General features: G+C 42.3%; 2 protein-coding genes across 5 annotated transcripts in view; one reads left to right on the top strand and one right to left on the bottom strand.

Annotated features, from left to right (window-relative positions):
- Positions 1-3,091, top strand: part of hace1 (HECT domain and ankyrin repeat containing E3 ubiquitin protein ligase 1) — a 30,153-nt gene extending 27,062 nt beyond the window's left edge. For 3 of the 4 annotated variants that reach the window (XM_085421990.1, XM_085421992.1, XM_085421991.1), the window contains one exon: positions 194-3,091. In XM_085421990.1, the coding sequence (XP_085278116.1) occupies positions 194-296 (103 nt within the window). In that variant the 3' untranslated portion in view covers positions 297-3,091. The remainder of the gene's footprint in view (positions 1-193) is intronic. The other variant, XM_085421993.1, reaches the window with a different exon arrangement.
- A 50-nt stretch (positions 3,092-3,141) lies between these two features.
- Positions 3,142-17,899, bottom strand: preb (prolactin regulatory element binding). Its single transcript, XM_085421994.1, has 11 exons — positions 17,509-17,899; positions 16,166-16,272; positions 14,969-15,131; positions 14,467-14,662; positions 14,037-14,287; positions 8,984-9,064; positions 6,427-6,554; positions 5,530-5,703; positions 3,889-3,961; positions 3,651-3,810; positions 3,142-3,573 (listed from the first exon to the last, which is right to left on the bottom strand). Exons 3-11 carry the CDS (start codon positions 15,101-15,103, stop codon positions 3,479-3,481), a joined length of 1,293 nt encoding a protein of 430 aa, XP_085278120.1. The 5' UTR covers positions 15,104-15,131; positions 16,166-16,272; positions 17,509-17,899; the 3' UTR covers positions 3,142-3,478.
- Between the last annotated feature and the right edge of the window lie 743 nt (positions 17,900-18,642).

Below are 18,642 nucleotides of genomic sequence, written 5' to 3'. Positions count from 1 at the left end.
TCCCCCCTTCATTTTCCAATAGAGAGAAATTACATATAAATATAATAAATACTGGGAAAAGTACATAAAATCATTTCTTTCTTAGAAAGTTTCAAACCAAGCATACAGGTCATTAATATAGCTGCAGTTGTTTTGGTAAAGAATGAGCTGTTCCCCTGCTGTGTTGGTCATGGCGCCTTTACCCCCTCCACAGTATCAACATGCTGAAACTTCCAGAATACCCAAGCAAGGAGGTCCTGAGGGACCGCCTGCTGGTGGCTTTGCACTGTGGGAGCTATGGCTATACCATGGCCTGAGCAGTGTCTGCAGGTTTGACCGTCTCCAGCCTCCACCTCCTTCCTCCTCCACAGACCACCCTTTTGCAGTCAGCTGCTTCTTCTGCTGGATGAACAGGGAAAATCCTTAAACAGGTCCAGATCTCCCTTCACGCCTGTGCCAGGATTTCATTTTTCAGCTTTCATTGGAGACACAGCAGAGACTGACAGGAGTGCAGAGGGAGAACCTGCAGCATGTGGTCGCCTCCTCATCCCACTGAGCTAAACCAGCACCCAGCATTTCATTTTTAGGTGATTTATGCAAATCATGTATTTCAATGGACTGTTTTTCATGCAGATATTTATTTAGGATTAAAACATTATTTAGAAGATACGTTTTGTACTGAAAACACATACCAACACACATTGTGTTGAGATTATATATCAAAGTGCATCATAAACATTATCACAATATATGGAATCACGTTTTGTTTTTGTGCCGTCTCAGGCCTTCATCGTTCGTTTACTCTTTGGGCCAGTATTGTGTAACTGTTTGATACCTGGGCCAATAACAGTGAACGGTTTTTGATACCTTTGGTTTTATAATTACATGACCAAAAATAGTCGTAATCATTTGCCATTTATTTCTTAGATGACTCAACAAGCCAACACAGCAACCAACTGCACAAAGTATCAAAAGCCCAACCTGAGCAACGAAACAAAGTTTGAAACATGGAACAAGTCTGTAAACATGTAGACTCCATGTCCTCTTACAGGCGGCGCCTCCTTTGACAGATTTGTCCTACGTTGTCATGGCGCCGCTATAACTGTATTCAATAAGATTTTGTCATTTAAACCTTCTTTTAGGCTCCTCCCTGAAAGCTGAAACCAAAGTCAGCTGGATGGGTGATGAAACGTTTCCCCCGCTGAAAGCACTGATGATGATGATGATGATGATGATGAAGAGAGTCCACGTTTTGAAAGCAGGACTCTTTTTCAGTTTTTGTTATTGTTGATACAACACTGCGTTCAAAGAGATGGGCATCGTGCCATTAATGTATCAGCTTGCTGTATTTTTCCTCTTTGTAAAGGGAGCATATAAATAATGTAGAGATCGTTTAATCTGTCATATTTTTTCAAATGTGTTTTTATACAGACACTGGTGTTGCTGGTGTGTATTGATATTTTTGCTGATGTTTGTCTTTGAGATTTTATCTAATAACACTCGGACATGTTGCCATTAAGCAGCAGAGGCAAACGTTTGTACTTGGGGTTTTTTTAAAAAGGGGCGGGGTTACCAGCAGGTTGTTTGCCTGGACAGGTGTAAATGGCCACGACATGAGCTCTGCACTCCGGTCATCAGTTTAGACCAACAGGTAACTACTGTTTAAGCACTGCTTCCAGCCAAGAGTGATGCCTTATATGCCACATAGCTGCAGAAAAGGCTAACATTGTTATCTTTTTACAAAAAAAACCAGCTGAACATGAGAGGTTTTTGGACAAAGTTTGTGTTCTCCATTCTTTAAGCACCGGCACCGTTTCAAAAGTACCGATTTGGCACCGGTATCGGATAAAACCTAAACGATACCCATCCCTAGTGTTCATGTTAGCAGCTCTGCGCCGTCACATTAGTGCCACCTACTGAAGCTCAAGAGGTAGGAAATATCAACCATTAGCATTTTTTTAAATAGGTGACTGATTTTATTTTTTAAAGCCAAGAACCAATAGAAGCTGGTTTTTAATCATAAATCAAGAATTTAGGCAGTACTGTAAAATATACATCATGCTGAGAATAAGTACAAATATTTCTGCAGGATTGAAGCGTCCAAACATCAGCGTCCTCCATCAGTGGAAGAAGTTTGAACAAGAAAGAAAACTCTTAGTTAGGCAGGTATACTTGTTTCTGTCCTTTCTACTGAAGCGTTGTCTAATATTCACACAATCACTTCTCTGCACTGTGTGATGTGAAGATTTCATGCATTTTTGAGTGAGGCTGTAACATGACGAGTGAAGTGCTGGGAATACTTTCCAAATAATATTCTAGGAAAATACTTTGGGCATGCAGTTTTGAAAGGAGAGGGAAAACAGCATATTAAAGTACATGCAGTTTTTGGTGCAGCTTTCACACTACCCAGATCCCAGTGCGAACATCTGCAGGATGTGCTACAACCAGACCCATCCACAAAGGCACCAACATCCCTGTTACCAGAACCCAGAGGTACCTTATCCAGGCGAGAGGCTGAAACATCGTGACAGCTGATGGCAGAAAAAATATTAAGATCATTGAAATAAAGCTACTGCTTAATGCAACAAGAGCTCGAGCTCTCTAACGAGAAGGCAAGTTTGCAGTTTATTGATGAAGACATACTATCACTAATGATTAGTCCTGTTGGTCTGTTGTGTCTCAGGCCAGCTGTTTACAGCCAGTGTCTTTATAAATTAAAATAACCTTTATGCATGTGGTTGTTTTATTCAGTTTTATTCACACAGGACCAAACAGTCGCCTCAAGAAACAATACTTTAAGTTAAGACCCAACAATCAAAGGTTTGTCTGGTCATCTGAGACGTTTACCTGTTGGATGAGTTCAACAGCAAGTTTCTACTGTGCTCAAATAAACTTCAGGGTTTTAAAACTAACTGCTGTAAAATGTAGAGCTTGAACAGTCACTGTTGTGAAGCACAAAGTAAACTGCTAAAATCATTGGTTTTTATTAGTTTTTATTCTTTTATTTAACCAAATGGAATCAGGTTGTTTTTTAAGTCTTATTTTTGTCCTTAGGCTGAAGAAGCTGTTCAGGTGTTCATAAAGCCAGACTTGCTATTCTTCTGCAACACGACACAAGCTCGCACAGGAAACGTCTGAATTCAGACGTCCAATGAAAAACAATTTCAGTTTGATTCATTTTTATTTATATTGAGCTGAATCCAGACAAAAACATGTTTAACCAACGAGCAGCTTCTGTCATCATTCATGTCTCTGCTGCCAACATTTTTTTTAAAGTTACTCAAAGTCAATGGATCATTCACTGTGAACGTTTTTTTAATAAAAGGCAACGTCCTCACAAAACAATCCAATGAAAATCCGGCTTTTAAACGATGATAAACCTTTAACGCTGTCCAGGTTTGGTTTAGTAACGGTGCAGTGATGGGACGCATGAAGGCTGAACTCAGGTCCGCCGATGCAGAGAGATGATTAAATGCTCATTCGTGGCAACATGTACGACTTAAATAAACCCTGGAAAGAGGTGCTGTAGGAGGAGAACGACTCCCACCACCAGGACACCACAGAAGAACAACACCAGCCAAACAGGGAAGTATCCTGGAGAGAACACAGGAAATGATGAACAGGCTCTGAGATTATGAGACATGTTCAATAAATGATGATGCAAGACTTACTTCTTCTGGCAACACGGTGTAGTTGGCAGCGACTGTCCACAGCTACGCTCAGCAGGGCTGTTTCATTGTTCCCCTTGATGTTCTTGCCTTTCATGGAGTGAGGCAGGAAGGCCAGGTCTGTCACCACGATGCCGTGTGATTCATGCACATAATACAGCCTCTGCATACAAACACCACGTTATAAGTTAAAAACATGGCTGCTTGTTGGATTTATGCATCTGTAAGTGCAGCGTGTCACCTGTAGGGAGAACGCGATGTAGATTGCTACTGATCCTGTCACAGTTCCAAGGCCAAGAAATGTTCCAGAGTCACTACGAGGAAGAAAGCAAACAGCTTCAAGTCCGACTTGCCTTTCCAAACTCAATATGCTACGCAAACGTGCTTTCAGAGAAACACTAATCACTTTTGATAAAAGATGTGCACAGCTAATGGTTGCTGACTGAAGACCTTGACTTTAGCATTGTTGTGGGCGCCATCTTAGTTCAGAGGTCCAGTTTAGTGATGAAAATTAGTAAAGGGGACGTCTAAAAGACAGCTAAGGCTAAAGCAGTACAGAGATGGAGCAGTGCCTCCACACTATCCAATGTAAACATCTATAGGACGTGTTGTCTGTGAAGGTTCTCGGTCATCCAGGTCATCGTAGTCTAAGGAGCTTGTAAGAAAAGTGTCTGGACTTCCTTAAGTTGCTTGAGAGGTGAAACGTCTTCAAGCAACTTAAAGAAGTCCAGACACTTTTCTTACCAAGCTCTTTAGACTATAGGGCGTGTTAGAACAAGAGTCACCATCACATAAACCACAGGACTTAAAGAACAGTGCCAACATCCTTGCTGCCTGAACCCAGAGGTACCTTGTCCATCCCCCAACTAGAGGGTTACAGTTAGTAAATCTGTATAATATTAAGATCCCAAAAGGTTGATTCTGGATGTTTTCAGTGGGAGAAACATCACTGTCAGAGGCCATAAGAAGATCATTTGTAACCTTCACTAAAGCTGTTTCTGTGCTGTGATGAGCTCTGAAACCTGACTGAAACTCTTCAAATAAACCTCTGCAGATGATCTGTTAGCTGTTTGACAACTACTCTTTCAAGGATGTTTGATATGAAAGGAAGGTTGGAGATTGGCCTATAATTAGCTAAGACTGCTGGGTCTAGAGATGCTTTTTGAGTAATAGCTTAATTATTGCCATCCTAAATGTACATGCATACATAATTAATAAAGAGTGATAAAGATCGAAGAGTGAGCTAATGGCAGGATGTCTTTGAGCAGCCTTGTAGGAACGATGTAAAATGAACACGGAGGGTGAAGATTAAAAGTGATTCTGCAGGTAAACTCGGAAAATCAGCCAGAGACAGAGTCTAAATAATAAATATCAGTGAAAGTAGCTGTATACAGTAAGAAGTCTATGTGATTGTTATGAGTCATGTTTTGTGTAATGGTTACAACTTTATTGATGAAGTCATTACTATTCAAGGTTAAAAAGGAGCAGTCATCAGAGCCTCTTTGTCGCCATGGATACAGTGCTGGAAAAACCTGGAGCTATTCTCATTTTCACACACTCTCCAGGCTAAATGAAAATGCTCTAAATTAGTGAGAAGACATTTCCTCTCCAGCTTACTGATTAGTTACTTGTGTATTTGTGAGTTAGAGCCAGGACGTCTGAGACTTGTTCAGAGGAGCGACAGTATTCAGAGCCGCACGCTGTGAGGACGTGACAACATTAAAGCAGATAATCAGCCTCTGTAGGAGCAGAGCTTAGGTCGCACTAAATCAGATTAAAAAGTCTGAAATCAGAAACGAGGGCCTCGTTAGACATCGTAGTCATACCACATCTCAACAAACACAACAGCCAGTCTGCATGTCAGCATTTATGAAGCTGTTACCTGACAGCCAGACTGGAGATGACCTCCGTGCCGCAGGGAGCCGTCAGCATGGCCAATAAGCTCCTGCCGTCCCACTTGGTGAGGTAGCACGGGGGAGGTTTTCTGTCTCGTTTATGGGGGATCTGCACGGTGTAAAGTCTCAGGGCATCTTTCTGGTCTTCAACCTTTCCAAACCTGAAACAGGCGAACAGACAACCATGCAGTCATTGTTACTGACAGACGTCTGTACAGTGCACCTGAGAAACTCTCATCACTTCACTTGTTCCACATTTTTTCATCTCTTAGTCTTATGGATGGATTCCATTTATTTTACACATTCACATTCTGCAGACTAAACTCCACAAAATGGAAAAGTTTGCTTGAAGCTTTGCAAGTTGATTAAAAAATGAAAGACTAAGATGCACACTGGTACATAAGTACAGCCTGCTCAGTACTTTGCTGAAGCACCTCTGGCAGCTGTTAAATGCTACAAGCTTGACACGAACAGTGCAGCTCCGTCAGCTTAGATGGGGAGCAACAGTGCACAGCCATTTTCAGATCTCAATGCAATGTAACAAGTAGTGTAACAAATTACTTTCTGTAGTGAGTAAATAAGTAACATGCTGCATCACTTTTCTTGAGTAATGCATCTGACAGGTGATGAAAACAGGACGCAGGAGCTCCGTCACAAACACTCAGTACTTGTGGAAGTGTCCCATTTTATATTTTTCAAATTTAAACAAATTTCCAGTCAACTTTGTTTCACTGCATCATTGTGAGATATTGTGTTAATGCGTTTTGGAATAAGGCTGTAACAACACGTGGAACAAGTGAAGCATGAATGCTTTCTGGGTGCACCGTACTGTATGAAACACTAAGATGCTCTTTGATTGAAGAACAAGCTAGATTAGGTTTTACCTGCAAGCCAAATATCGATAGGTCTTCTCATCTATTTGAGACATGGTTTCATGCCATTTAAGACTCATAGACAACTGGTTGCCACTCCATACACTGCAGGCAAAGTCCCGACCAACAGTCACCAGATGCTATATGACAACAGACAGAAGGTTACTGATGAACCATCTACACTAACTGGCTACTAAGTTACACCGTGCCGGTACGAGCCTGAACCCCTTTTTGCATCCACAGCTGCCTTAATTCTTCATGGCACAGATTCAACAAGGTGCTTGAAACATCTATATTGTCATCATAGCACACAGATGCTGTATATCTGTCAGCTGCACATCCATGAGGGAAAAACTCCAAAAGGTGATGAAGAGATGGGACTGACATTTGTAGAAATCTAGTGACTAAGGAGGTCATGAGGGTGCCTGTGACTGGAAAGTCGGTGGTTTGTGATCGCTGGCTTTTCCAGTCTGCTTATTAAAGTATCGCTGAGCAAGACACTGAACGCCAAGTTGCTCCCGATGCACTCAGAGTGTTACTGTGTGTGTGTATTAGACAAAAAGCACTCAGATGTAGAAAGTTACTTTCGAATTTGATGATTTTTCAGTGTTCAGTTGTCCAATTTTGGAAACAGCAATTGTAGAAATGTAGTCCAGTCTGCTGCTGTAGACGTCTACTAGAACGTTCAACCATTCTCCTCTGACAGTGAGCTGCCGGTCATGACATATTTTCTCTTTTTCAGATCACTCTAATGACAGATAGGTGAGCAGGAAAATCCCAGTAAATCAGCAATTTCTTCTCTTTTCAAGTCCTGACATCAACAACCACGCCACGCCCAAAATCACATTTCTTAGCAGGTCATCTTAACCAAAGACCTAAATTTGCTGAGCAGCTACCTGAACGCTACAAAGGTTAATTATCTTATTAATAATTTTACTTCTTTGCTTTTATTTAAAGAAAAAAAAAAGCAATCTGGTAAAGCCAGAACATCTTACTATTCATCACTGATTGAAGAAAATAAGAACAACCCCAGGTTTCTCTTCAGCTCTGTAGCCAGGCTGACAAACAGTCAGAGCTCTGTTGAGCCAACCATCCCTTTAACGTTAACTAGTAATGACTTCATGAACTTCTTCACAAATAAAGTTTTTATCATTAGAGAAAAAATGACCAGTAATCATCCCACAGATGTAATATTATCTACAGCTACTCTTAGTACCATTGATGTTAAGTTAGACTCTTTTTCTCCAATTGATCTTTCTGAGTTAACTTCAATAATTACTTCCTCCAAACCATCAACGTGTCTTTTAGACCCCATTCCTACAAAACTGCTCAAAGAAGTCCTGCCATTAATTAATTCTTCAATCTTAAATATGATCAACCTATCTCTAATAATCAGCTATGTACCACAGGCCTTCAAGCTGGCTGTAGTTAAACCTTTACTCAAAAAGCATCTCTAGACCCAGCAGTCTTAGCTAATTATAGGCCAATCTCCAACCTTCCTTTATATCAAACATCCTTGGCCTCCAGTAACGCTGTGAGGAACCTTGGAGTCATTTTTGACCAGGACATGTCCTTCAATGCACATATTAAACAAATATGTAAGACTGCTTTCTTCCATTTGTGCAACATCTCTAAAGTTAGAAATATCCTGTCTCAGAGTGACGCTGAAAAACTAGTTCATGCATTTATTACTTCCAGGCTGGACGACTGTAATTCATTATTATCAGGAAGTCCTAAAAACTCCCTGAAAAGCCTTCAGCTAATCCAAAATGCTGCAGCAAGAGTCCTGACAGGGACTAGAAAGAGAGCAGATTTCTCCTGTTTTGGCTTCCTGTTAAATCCAGAATTCAAAATCCTGCTGCTCACATACAAGGTCTTAAATAATCAGGCCCCATCTTATCTTAATGACCTTGTAGTACCATATCACCCTATTAGAGCACTTGGCTCTCGCTCTGCAGGCCTACTTGTTGTTCCTAGAGTATTTAAAAGTAGAATGGGAGGCAGAGCCTTCAGTTTTCAGGCCCCTCTTCTGTGGAACCAGCTTCCAGTTTGGATTCAGGAGACAGACACTATCTCTACTTTCAAGATTAGGCTTCAAACTTTCCTTTTTGCTAAAGCATATAGTTAGGGCTGGACCAGGTGACCCTGAATCCTCCCTTAGTTATGCTGCAATAGACGTAGGCTGCCGGGGATTCCCATGATGCACTGGGTGTTTCTTCTTCACTCACCTTTAGACTCACTCTGTGGTTATCCATCACTCTGGATTCAATTATTAGTCATTATTAATCTCTGGCTCTCTTTTTCCTGTTAAAAAGGAGTTTTTCTTCTCAACTGTTGCCAAAATGCTTGTCATATGACTGTTGGGGTTTTCTTTGTATTGTAGGGTACTTTACATACCTTACAGTGATTTGATATAACTTGTTGTGATTTGGTGCTATATAAATAAAACTAAACTGGCTTGCTCCCATGTGATTGGCTGATAAGACATTTGCATTAATGAGCAGATGAACAGGTTCACCTCATCAAGTAGCTAGTGGTGCAAGTTGTGTTGTTAAATATTGACACTGACCTTGTTCCCAGGACTTATATCCAAGTCTTCGATCTCTCCTTCATGTGCTTTGAAGTCAAACTTTTTCTTCAGGGAAGGAAACTGAAACAGGACATACCAGGTGAAGACAACGTTTTATTCTTCCACTGCAGGACAAATACACCAGCGTCTTATAACATCTCACTCCACTAAATACTGAGCTCAAAAACAATAAATACATTATTATGGTTTATAGTGAAATCACGTTCTTTCCACTTGCAGATTATCACCCCAGTGCTCATGTTTACCTTCAGTAACCACTGTTGCCGACAACAACAAGACGTGCACTGACTGATTGCTTTCTAATGACTGAGATTTCAGCTGGTTTCATGCCTTTCTTCGTGTTTTCAATGCTCCCCTGTGTCATTTCTCATTATTTAACATAATATTAACATTATAGAGAGCTATGCTTGATTTCTTTGCATGCATGGATTGGATGGGCTGTTACCAACATCTGTAGTAACACCTTTAGAAATATATGTACTTAGAAAATTGCAGATGTGATTAATACTTATTTACTGAAACATTCCAGTTATAGTTACATTATGAATATGGACATAGTGTCATTTGAGGTTATCCACATTCAAACTGGATGAAGGTTTTAGGAGTTTCAGCTCCTTAACATGTGCCACCCTCTTTTTAGAGGGACCAAAAGTAATTGGACAACTGACGAAGGCCATTTCATGGGCAGGTGTGGGCAGTTCCTTCGTTCTGTCATTATCAAGCAGATAAAAGACCTGGAGTTGATTTGAGGAGTCGTGCTTGCATTTGGAAGATTTTGCTGTGAGCAGACATGTGGTCAAAGGAGCTCTCTGTGCAGGTGAAACAAGCCACCCTTAAACTGCGGAAAGAGAAAACACTCACACTGTTAGGAGCGGCAAAATCTACAGTTTGGTGCATCCTGAGAAAGAAAGCAAGCACTGGAGAACTCAGCAACTCAAAAAGACCTGGACGTCCACGACAACAGTGGTGGATGATCGCAGAATCATTTCCATGGTGATGAGAAACCCCTTCACAACCAAGCAACATTCTCCAGGAGGTAGGCGTATCCAAGTCTACCATAGAAGACTACATGAAAGTAAATACAGAGAGCTTACTGCAAGGTGCAGGCCGCTCATAAGTCTCAAGAACAAAAAATCTAGACTGGAGCTTGCAAAAAAAGAAAAAAGAAAAGAAAGCGAAACAAAAGAGAGCACACCTAAACAGCCGGGAGAGTTCTGGAAAAGCATTCTTTGGACAGATGAAACCAACATCCACCTCTACCAGAACGATGGCAAGAAAGAAAAGCACGGAGAAGGTGTGGAACAGCTCATGACCCAAAGCCATCACATCTGTAAGCACAGTGGAGACTGATGGCAGTGGTGCTGGGACACTGGTGTTTATAGATGTGACACAGACAGAAGCAGCCAAACTAATTCTGACGTGTTCAGAGACAAACTGTCTGCTCAAATGCAGCCAACGCCAGTCAAATTGATTGGGGGGCGTTTCATAATACAGATGGACAATGACTCAAAAACACACAGCCAAACAAACCCAGGAGTTTATTAAAGCAAAGAAGGGGAATATTCTCAAATGGCCAAATCAGTCAGCTGATCTTAACCCAATTAAGCATTTAACTATCGAAGACTTTGGACAGAAAGACCCACAAACACACAGCAAAGCTGCTGCAGTAAAGACCTGGCAGAGCATTAGAAAGGAGGAAACCTGCTCATGTCCCTGAGTTCAAGACTCCAGGCTGTCATTCCCAGCAAAGGGTTCTCAACCAAGTACTAGAGATCCAGGGCTCGCAAAGTTTCTAAATCCCTGCTAGCCCTTCGGCCAGTCACTCTTCAGTTTTTGGTAGCCCAAAGTAAATTTAAGTAGCCCGAATAAAAAAAGATTATTTTTATTGTATAATATTGTAAAGGAAACAAAACATCAATCAAAAAAATGTTAAAACAAAAATTACAACAACTGTATATAAATTACAATCACCAACTCAAATACTTGGTTCTAACTGAACAGAAATTTCTGTGAACTTGTAAGAACTGTGTGGGACATGAATCAGCCTGTGTCAGATCCTGATCTGACATTTCCACTCAAGTCACGGATGAGAAAATGCCACTCGACGTTGAGGGCATAGCATCTCCTTCATCAGCTTTCTCTTCCTGTGCATTGCCCTCCATTTCACTGCTCTTCTTGTCGGGGTTTTATGATCCAGGTGTCTTGAACCTTTTCAAGAAAACATCCAGAAACGAATCGACTTGTCAGGGCAAAAAGATTCAACTGTTTCCCCATTAATAGGGAGTGGCATGCAGTCATTCAGTGTTTCAGGGTGTAGAGAGGTACGATGTTTGTCTTCACTCGGTTCATGCAAGAAAATCCTCTCACAGATGGCTGTCGATGGACTAAGTGTCAGCATTAATTTCACCAGCAACAAGATATGAGAGAGATGTTCTGGATTCTCAGAGAGGAGATCTCTGTACAAGCAATCTACTTTGCTACCCCGGCGTTCTGCAAGCCACACTTTTAGATCCATCCATTCTTGTGGAATTTTCTCTTTCTCATCTAGCAAACAGGCAAAATGTGTGACAAGATAATCCACCTCTTCATCCCCATAATTCGCCAGCTCTTCTCTGGGGTAGGGAAGAGTGGAAGGGTCAAAAACCTTGAAACTAGAGAGAGGCTTTTCCACGCAGATTTTTAAATCTGTTGTCCATGTACTTGACTGTGTTGTCAATAATCTTCTGGATCTCTGCACCAAAGGTGCCTCTGCCTGTGCCCTCACCTCTGCTAGCAGAGGCTGACTTTTTGTTACCGAGTTCCACAGTAGCAAATGCTACCATCCTGGTTCGCTGTGAACTTTGTGTCCAAGCTTTTCTGATATTCTCCTGGTTTTGTTTTTAGGCTGAGTAAGCGTGATGTTGTGCTCTCAACTAACTGATTGGTTCGTGTGATGTTTAGGTTATCATGCTGAAAATCCGTACAGCACTTGGATAAGATGGTACTGGAGTCCAACATGAAACGCAGGAAGCGAACAAATTTCTCAGTCTTCATCTCCTGCACCACCCCCTTAGCCTCGGCTGCATCCTCGGCTTTGACATCACTTCCTTCTGCCATGTTCTCCATATGAACAACAGTGGGAGTAATTTTTTTCCACAGCCTTCAGTCATCTCCGCCGGCTTGGAGCCACCGTGTGCTCTTCAGGCCACTGAAAGGTGCCAGCTTCTCATTTAGCAGCTCACTTATCTCTGTCAGCTCTCTTCGCTTCTTTGGGGAATAGTAGTACATCTTAAAGATGGTTTTCAGTGTATCTTCAAATTTCACCAGGTACTCACAGCCTTTCACGCTATCCAGCACAGCTAGCTCTAGTTTGTGTGCCACACAGTGGATTGTTATGATGTGGGGGTATCCTCTGTTTCAGTCTCCCAGCTACTCCTGTTTTCTCCATCATCACTGCAGCGCCATCAACAGTTGCACACACTACTTTCTCCTTCCACGTATCTTCTCTGATACCCATGGTGTTCGCTGCTTCATCAAAAGCCTCTAAAATACCTGCAGCATTTGCACTCTTGACTGGCTGAAGTTTGATCATGTATGTGGCTACGTCACCATTATCCCTCACATACCTGACATGAACCAGCTCCTGTTCTATTATACCAGTGTCTGTACTGCCATCTGCAAGAATGGATAAGAACCTGCTTTCTTGAATTTCCTTTTCAATCCGGTGTCTTGAAGTTTGTGCTGCTGCTCCAATAAACTCTGCAAGCATGGTCACTGAGGCAAGTGGAACCAAGATCGAGGCCATTTGCTTTCTGAAGTTTGCAAAGACGGCTAAATTTTGCCAGTGGTAGTTCACTCTTTGCAACATGGTACGCAGTTCTGGTACAGCTTCTTCAGGACTTCTTGTTGTGCTTGGTTTATTTTTAGTATGTTTTTTGCAACTGGTGTTTGTTCTGGGACAGATGCTGCAGACTGGGCAATAATGCGGGGCGATCGTGGCTCAAGAGTTAGGAGTTCGCCTTGTAATTGGAAGGTTGCCGGTTCGAGCCCCGGCTTAGACAGTCTCGGTCGTTGTGTCCTTGGGCAAGACACTTCACCTGTTGCCTACTGGTGGTGGTCAGAGGGCCCGGTGGCGCCAGTGTCCGGCAGCCTCGCCTCTGTCAGTGCACCCCAGGGTGGCTGTGGTTACAATGTAGCTGCCATCACCAGTGTGTGAATGTGTGTGTGAATGGGTGGGTGACTGGATATGTAAAGCGCTTTGGGGTCCTTAGGGACTAGTAAAGCGCTATATAAATACAGGCCATTTACCATTTACCAATGCATTTCTTGTGATGCAGAGATGTCTCACGGGTTCTGATGGGGTCTTTCCCAGTAACAAAGGCGCTTGTCGACTCAAAAACTCACGACACACCCTGCAGAACATGATGTTATTTCGCTCGTCATATCCCAGCCACAGAAATTCTTTTGTCCATGAAACCAAAAAAGATGCGCTTTCTTTTTGCCTCGTAGTCTGATTTGTCAGAACTTTTCGGCGTTGTGGTCGGCTTTTCACTCACCAGTCAGTACTGCCGCTCTTTATACAGTTTGTGCGATCACAAAATGAAAGTGAAAGCAACAAACAAGCGCAAAGTCAAACGCGATTTCAATACGTCACATTTTGACAGAGGCTCATCGATGCTAATGACACAATTACCCAGCTACATTTGCAAAAGCACCTTCCTATGATAGCCCGACAGGCAGGGCTGAGATAGATTTTAGTAACCCAACTGGAAAAAGCCCCGGGATGTCGGACTAGCGATTTTGCAAGCCCTGAAATCAATACTTTAGTTATTAGTTTATTTATTACTTTTGAGCCGCTGAAGTGACAGGATTGTGTTTTTGAAAGAAATGCTTCAGTTTATGCAATCTTTTTGTTCCACACACTGCATGAAGGCTGAAAGTGTTCTTCATTGTGGTAATGTTCAGAACCAACATTAGAAGAAAACACCGTCTCTGTCTATGCGGAGCTAACTGTATATGTTTAACAGCTGTGGCTGAAATGATTGAGTCTTACCTCCCAGACTCTGATGTGCCCATCGGTGCCTCCAGTTAGCAGCAGGCTCTGGTCAGGACTGAACCTGACGACTTTCTGAAGCGGATCCTGAGGGTTCAGGTCTGACTGCACTTCAGCTGAAGCGGTCACAGAGATGTGAATCGTCTCGTCCTTCATATCTGACATGTTTCCAGATGGTGTAACTCCATCCTGTCCACACTTGTCTCCTTTCCCAGCTCGTAGCCTGGCGTTACCCTGCTGCTTGCTTTTCCCTGCAGCACAGAGGACACTTTTTATTTGAACAGGTGTTCAGTCTGTGTCTCAGACCATAAAACCCTTTTCTTCATGCTCAGTGCTGTAGCTGCTGTTTGGGAAATATAACATTAAATTGAATCAGACACAATAAAGAGGTGTCATTTTAGCATATTTAGCTTGTAGCAGTGTGCCTCACCATCTTTATTAGCATCTTTGGCTTCTTTCTGCGTGCACTGTTTAAACTGCATCAGACAGCAGGTCCCATCCTGTCCTGCAGCAATCACACCTTTACCTACAGCCATGTTCATGGTAGCACGTGTGTCAGTATCATGGGAGTGAAGGAGACTGGCACTGTGCTGGTATTCCCCAACGAGCTGCAGATCCAGGAAGTGCTGTAAAACACAAACATCAGTCTGCTACTGTTGTACTATGGATACAAACTCAGTGTGCATCATGTATCAGGATACTCTCACCAAACACACTCAAAACACTTTTTTGTTAGTTTGTTTCCAGAGAGTCAAGAAATACAAGAAGAAAAGCACAAGTGAACAGAAGAACTCATGTGTGCATGTAAACCGCCGTAGCATGCTGTCTGTGATCATCCTGGTATACGTTATTAGATCACATAAATGAGCCTTATCAGGACAATGACACAGCAACACTACAGCGACTGTACAACACCCATCTTCAGTACTGACCACAGCGTTCTTTATGCCCGTCTTGGAGGCCCCCCCTCCTCCTGCTATGATCACCAGCCCTGTGTCAGGGTCCACTTTCACAGAGTACAAGGGGAAGGGGGCTCTGTACAAATCTGGAACCTTCTTCTTCCCCATTGTTCCTCACAAAGCTGCCAAGACACACCTGTGGAAAACAGAGTAAGTTCATCTGTGACGTCGTCTGTCCTCCCTCTGCTGGAGCTACAGAGGTTACACTGAGCGATGCCGATGGCGTCCCTGAACTTTATTAAACAGTGCAACCATTAACCATCTTAGTCACGTCTAGTCCAGCAACTTCCATTTCCAATCAAACAAAATGATACAGCATAAAATAATGACCTTCACTCTGGCTGCTTGGAAGGCTTTGTGACGTTAAGAGCACGCTGCTGGAAACAGGTGTTTTGCTGGTGTTGACATGAAATCATATTAACAATAATTCAGGGTCCAACCTTACAACCCTCAGGTTAGTGGCTCAGAGTTTAATGGCCCATGTACGTTTTTTCTGGCTTGTGAAAAAGAAAGCTTTTATTTTAAAATGTTTAAATATTAATGCAATATTTTATATTATTCCACTTTCAAGTTGAAACATGTTCAGAAAGCCGTGAAACCCCATGCCCCCCTTTAGACTCGCCCGTCTGCTGCAGGTATCGGATATAAAACCGGAGCTGTGAGCTGCATCATTTCACTGTGTTAAACAAACAGCAGCGACCACGTTTGCCCGTCTTCACTCCTGAGTTTAAGGCTGGCTTTTCCCAGTAAAGGCTTTAATGACGATTTCAGGAACAGTGCTGCAGACTCTATATCTCTCCCTTTGTCTCACATACGCTGCGTCCATTGTTACTTTCAGTCCACAGTATAACAGAGCTCCAGACCGCTACGCCGAGCATTTTAGTGGGTAAAAAGATTTAGTGTTGCTTTTGTTTTGTTGCCTCACCAGCACACCTGTTTGCACTTTTATTTGCACCAGAGTTGAAGGTCAGAAGTGAAACCGACTATACGTGATGATCATCAACTGTTCCCTTAATGTTTTTTGAGCAGGTTATATTTCTAGCAAAAGACTAACCATTATCAGTTTAAGCTCCTCCAATGTGCTCTTTCTTCTGGCTTCTTTTATTATAACTATTTTCAAGTCATCCAATATAGTGCAAAAAATACAGGTTTAAACAGGAGCTTGCTAACCTCTGGAAAGTCCTCATAAAGTGTTGTTGTGTGTGTTGCTGTTCAGCTGCTGGTGAGGGCAGCAGCTGTGTGCCTTCCTGTGTGCAGCTGTGCGACGCTTTGTTACCCTGAGGAGGCAAAAACAGCATTTAGATATTAATACAACAGTATGAGTAGAGTGAGGGGTTTTATAACACTAGAGCCAACAGGCTGAAAAACATCAAAGCAGACTGATGGACAAATCATTACAGGTCAAGTTGAGTGTGAAGCAGAAGCATGTGCACACACAAGTTTTGCATGAATGCTCATGCTGAATAACTGGGTGCTGGTTAGAATCTGCATGATGCTTCAGCTTCCTCTAACCCCAACCCTGGATTATTTTATTATGTAAATACAGCTATGATTAGCACTGTTTCCCACATGAGACATTGAGGTTTGTTCTTATCACAAACACTATGCATTAGCCTAATATACACGCTGTAGCCCTGCTCTAAAACATGTCATAAATCCCAAACAATCAAGCACAATGTTATGTAGCATTATTTTCCTCCTGTAGCGATGCTGAAGGATCTTAACTCTCGCTTCCCTGACAGTGTTAAAGCCGTGACTGGGTGTGTGTGTGTGTGTGTGTGTGTGTGTGTGTGTGTGTGTGTGTGTGTGTGTGTGTGTTTAAGGCTCTATGGTGTAAATTACACTTAATATATGTAGTGTTTCACATCCACTTTAAACGGCCATGAATTGTACGCAGATGAAATGCTTAAAGCTAATTAACTTAAGTACTATATAAAAGCCACTATTCATTGGAATGAAACCTGCGTGGCTGATGTCCTCTTCCTTCATGTATTATTAGTTTCTGGGTTAATGTAGTAATCGTGTTTCTTGAAGCAGCTGATGATGTGCTGGCGTGTCGGACTGAGAAAGCTACTGAGTCCCACATATAAGCTTGAAAAGGTCAATTGGATTTTTGAACACGTTTCGTCCCTTCTCCAAGACGTTTGTTCAGTTTTAAGGGAAATGAAGGAGAGATCAAACGGAAGAGGCGAAATGTCGTCACAAAAGAAAAACCCTGAAAATAAGTGCAGTTACCTTCCTTTCAAGCTCTCAGGCTACTGTAACCTGGACGGCTGAGAAGCTACACAGCCGGCCTGTCACAGGACTCTGTGCTTTAAAGAGCAGCTGAGCAGCGACTGAATGAAAAACCATGAGGTGAAAGGAAACGGTGGCAGCGACGGAACCAGAACCATGTTAATGGTGTATTTAAACCGCTACGGTTTGCTAATGTATAGCATTCGGCTGTATTTGCTACAGTTAGCGCTTTAGCTCTGCCGGCTAGCCGGTCAGTGATTTAAATGTTGGACACCTACCTGTGCTGATAGTCCTCGCTATCCTCGGCTCGTATTTTACCATCGAGGTACGAGCTCAATCTAATGATTTCATTTTGAACTGTCGCGGAAAGAACTAAACGATATCCACTGACACTTCCACGCACATACACGTCAGCAGCTAACCAGGCGTTAAGATTTCTTCTTCTTTCTCTTAAAAGAAGGAATGGCGGTGGGCAAACAGCGAACGGTGCATCATCGCCACCGTCTGGTGTCGTGTGTTGACTTGATTCCAAGAAGTAGGTTCAACAAACGGAGTTTAAAAATAAATTCCAAGTTGAACAACTCCGCGCTTCCTGCTCCACAACAGCTGATCAGAGTGAATTCAGTGTGGTTCAATGGAATGACGCACTGAAGCGCTCAGGTTCACTCTGCTGAGTGCCATAGTAGGGAAAGAAAGGCATCATCAATAGAGCCCCGAAACTACGATTCAACATAGCAACGGGTAAATAAAGACCAGTGCTGACCATGACAGGAGCATCTTGTCATCATACACTGAATAAAATTTGATATAAAATGTATCATTTTATTATAATGTCCATGCTCATCATTTAGATTAAGCTGAATCCTAATTTTACATTTCGTTTTAAATCTAATTATTCAAACGTGACCTCAGTAGATTAAATGTAGGAGGCAGAACATGAAGATCAAATGTGGAGAAAGATCTTATTTCATTACAAATGCCTCAGCGTTTATAGAGCTGTGTGTATGCAGATCAAAGTAAGCTGCTGTGAACAGATCCAGATGCCATGAGCTGGGACAGTCTGAGCATCTGCAGACACGCTCACACAGCTAATCTGTTTATCCTGCACAAAACTGGCCTGGATTTTCATGCAACATTTTAATAACACAAGTTAGTTTGTTTTTCAGGATGTTTCACATGATGAAAACACATAATTTATCAACACACATTACATGTCATTTGCAGTTCTTCTCTTCTTCCTCTCCTGTCTGCTTTATCTCTTTCTCCATCTCTGACTAAAGTTATTGTAGATCCTCTGGTTAAATGATCACTGTGCACCATTTGTCTGTTATGAGCCACCGTGCCTGTGTTGGCTAATCCAATCAGAACAGAACATGGAATATACTTTTTGATCACCAGCCCTGTGTCAGGGT

This window comes from Rhamphochromis longiceps, linkage group LG11 (genome assembly GCF_057381845.1).
Source record: "Rhamphochromis longiceps isolate RC_006_pf linkage group LG11, R_longiceps_female_GT1.1, whole genome shotgun sequence".
NCBI classification, from domain to species: domain Eukaryota; kingdom Metazoa; phylum Chordata; class Actinopteri; order Cichliformes; family Cichlidae; genus Rhamphochromis; species Rhamphochromis longiceps.
The sequence above is the reverse complement of the archived record's forward strand: the minus strand, read 5'-3'. Positions and strand labels throughout refer to the sequence as shown.

Excerpts from the sequence above, each read along its gene's own strand:
- preb (XM_085421994.1), bottom strand. The coding sequence starts at position 15,103 with ATGGGGAAGAAGAAGGTTCCAGATTTGTACAGAGCCCCCTTCCCCTTG. Across the intron at positions 6,555-8,983 it reads ATATAAGTCCTGGGAACAAG|CATCTGGTGACTGTTGGTCG; the intron begins GTCAGTGTCAAT and ends GTTGTCATATAG. Across the intron at positions 3,574-3,650 it reads ACACCGTGTTGCCAGAAGAA|GATACTTCCCTGTTTGGCTG; the intron begins GTAAGTCTTGCA and ends TGTTCTCTCCAG.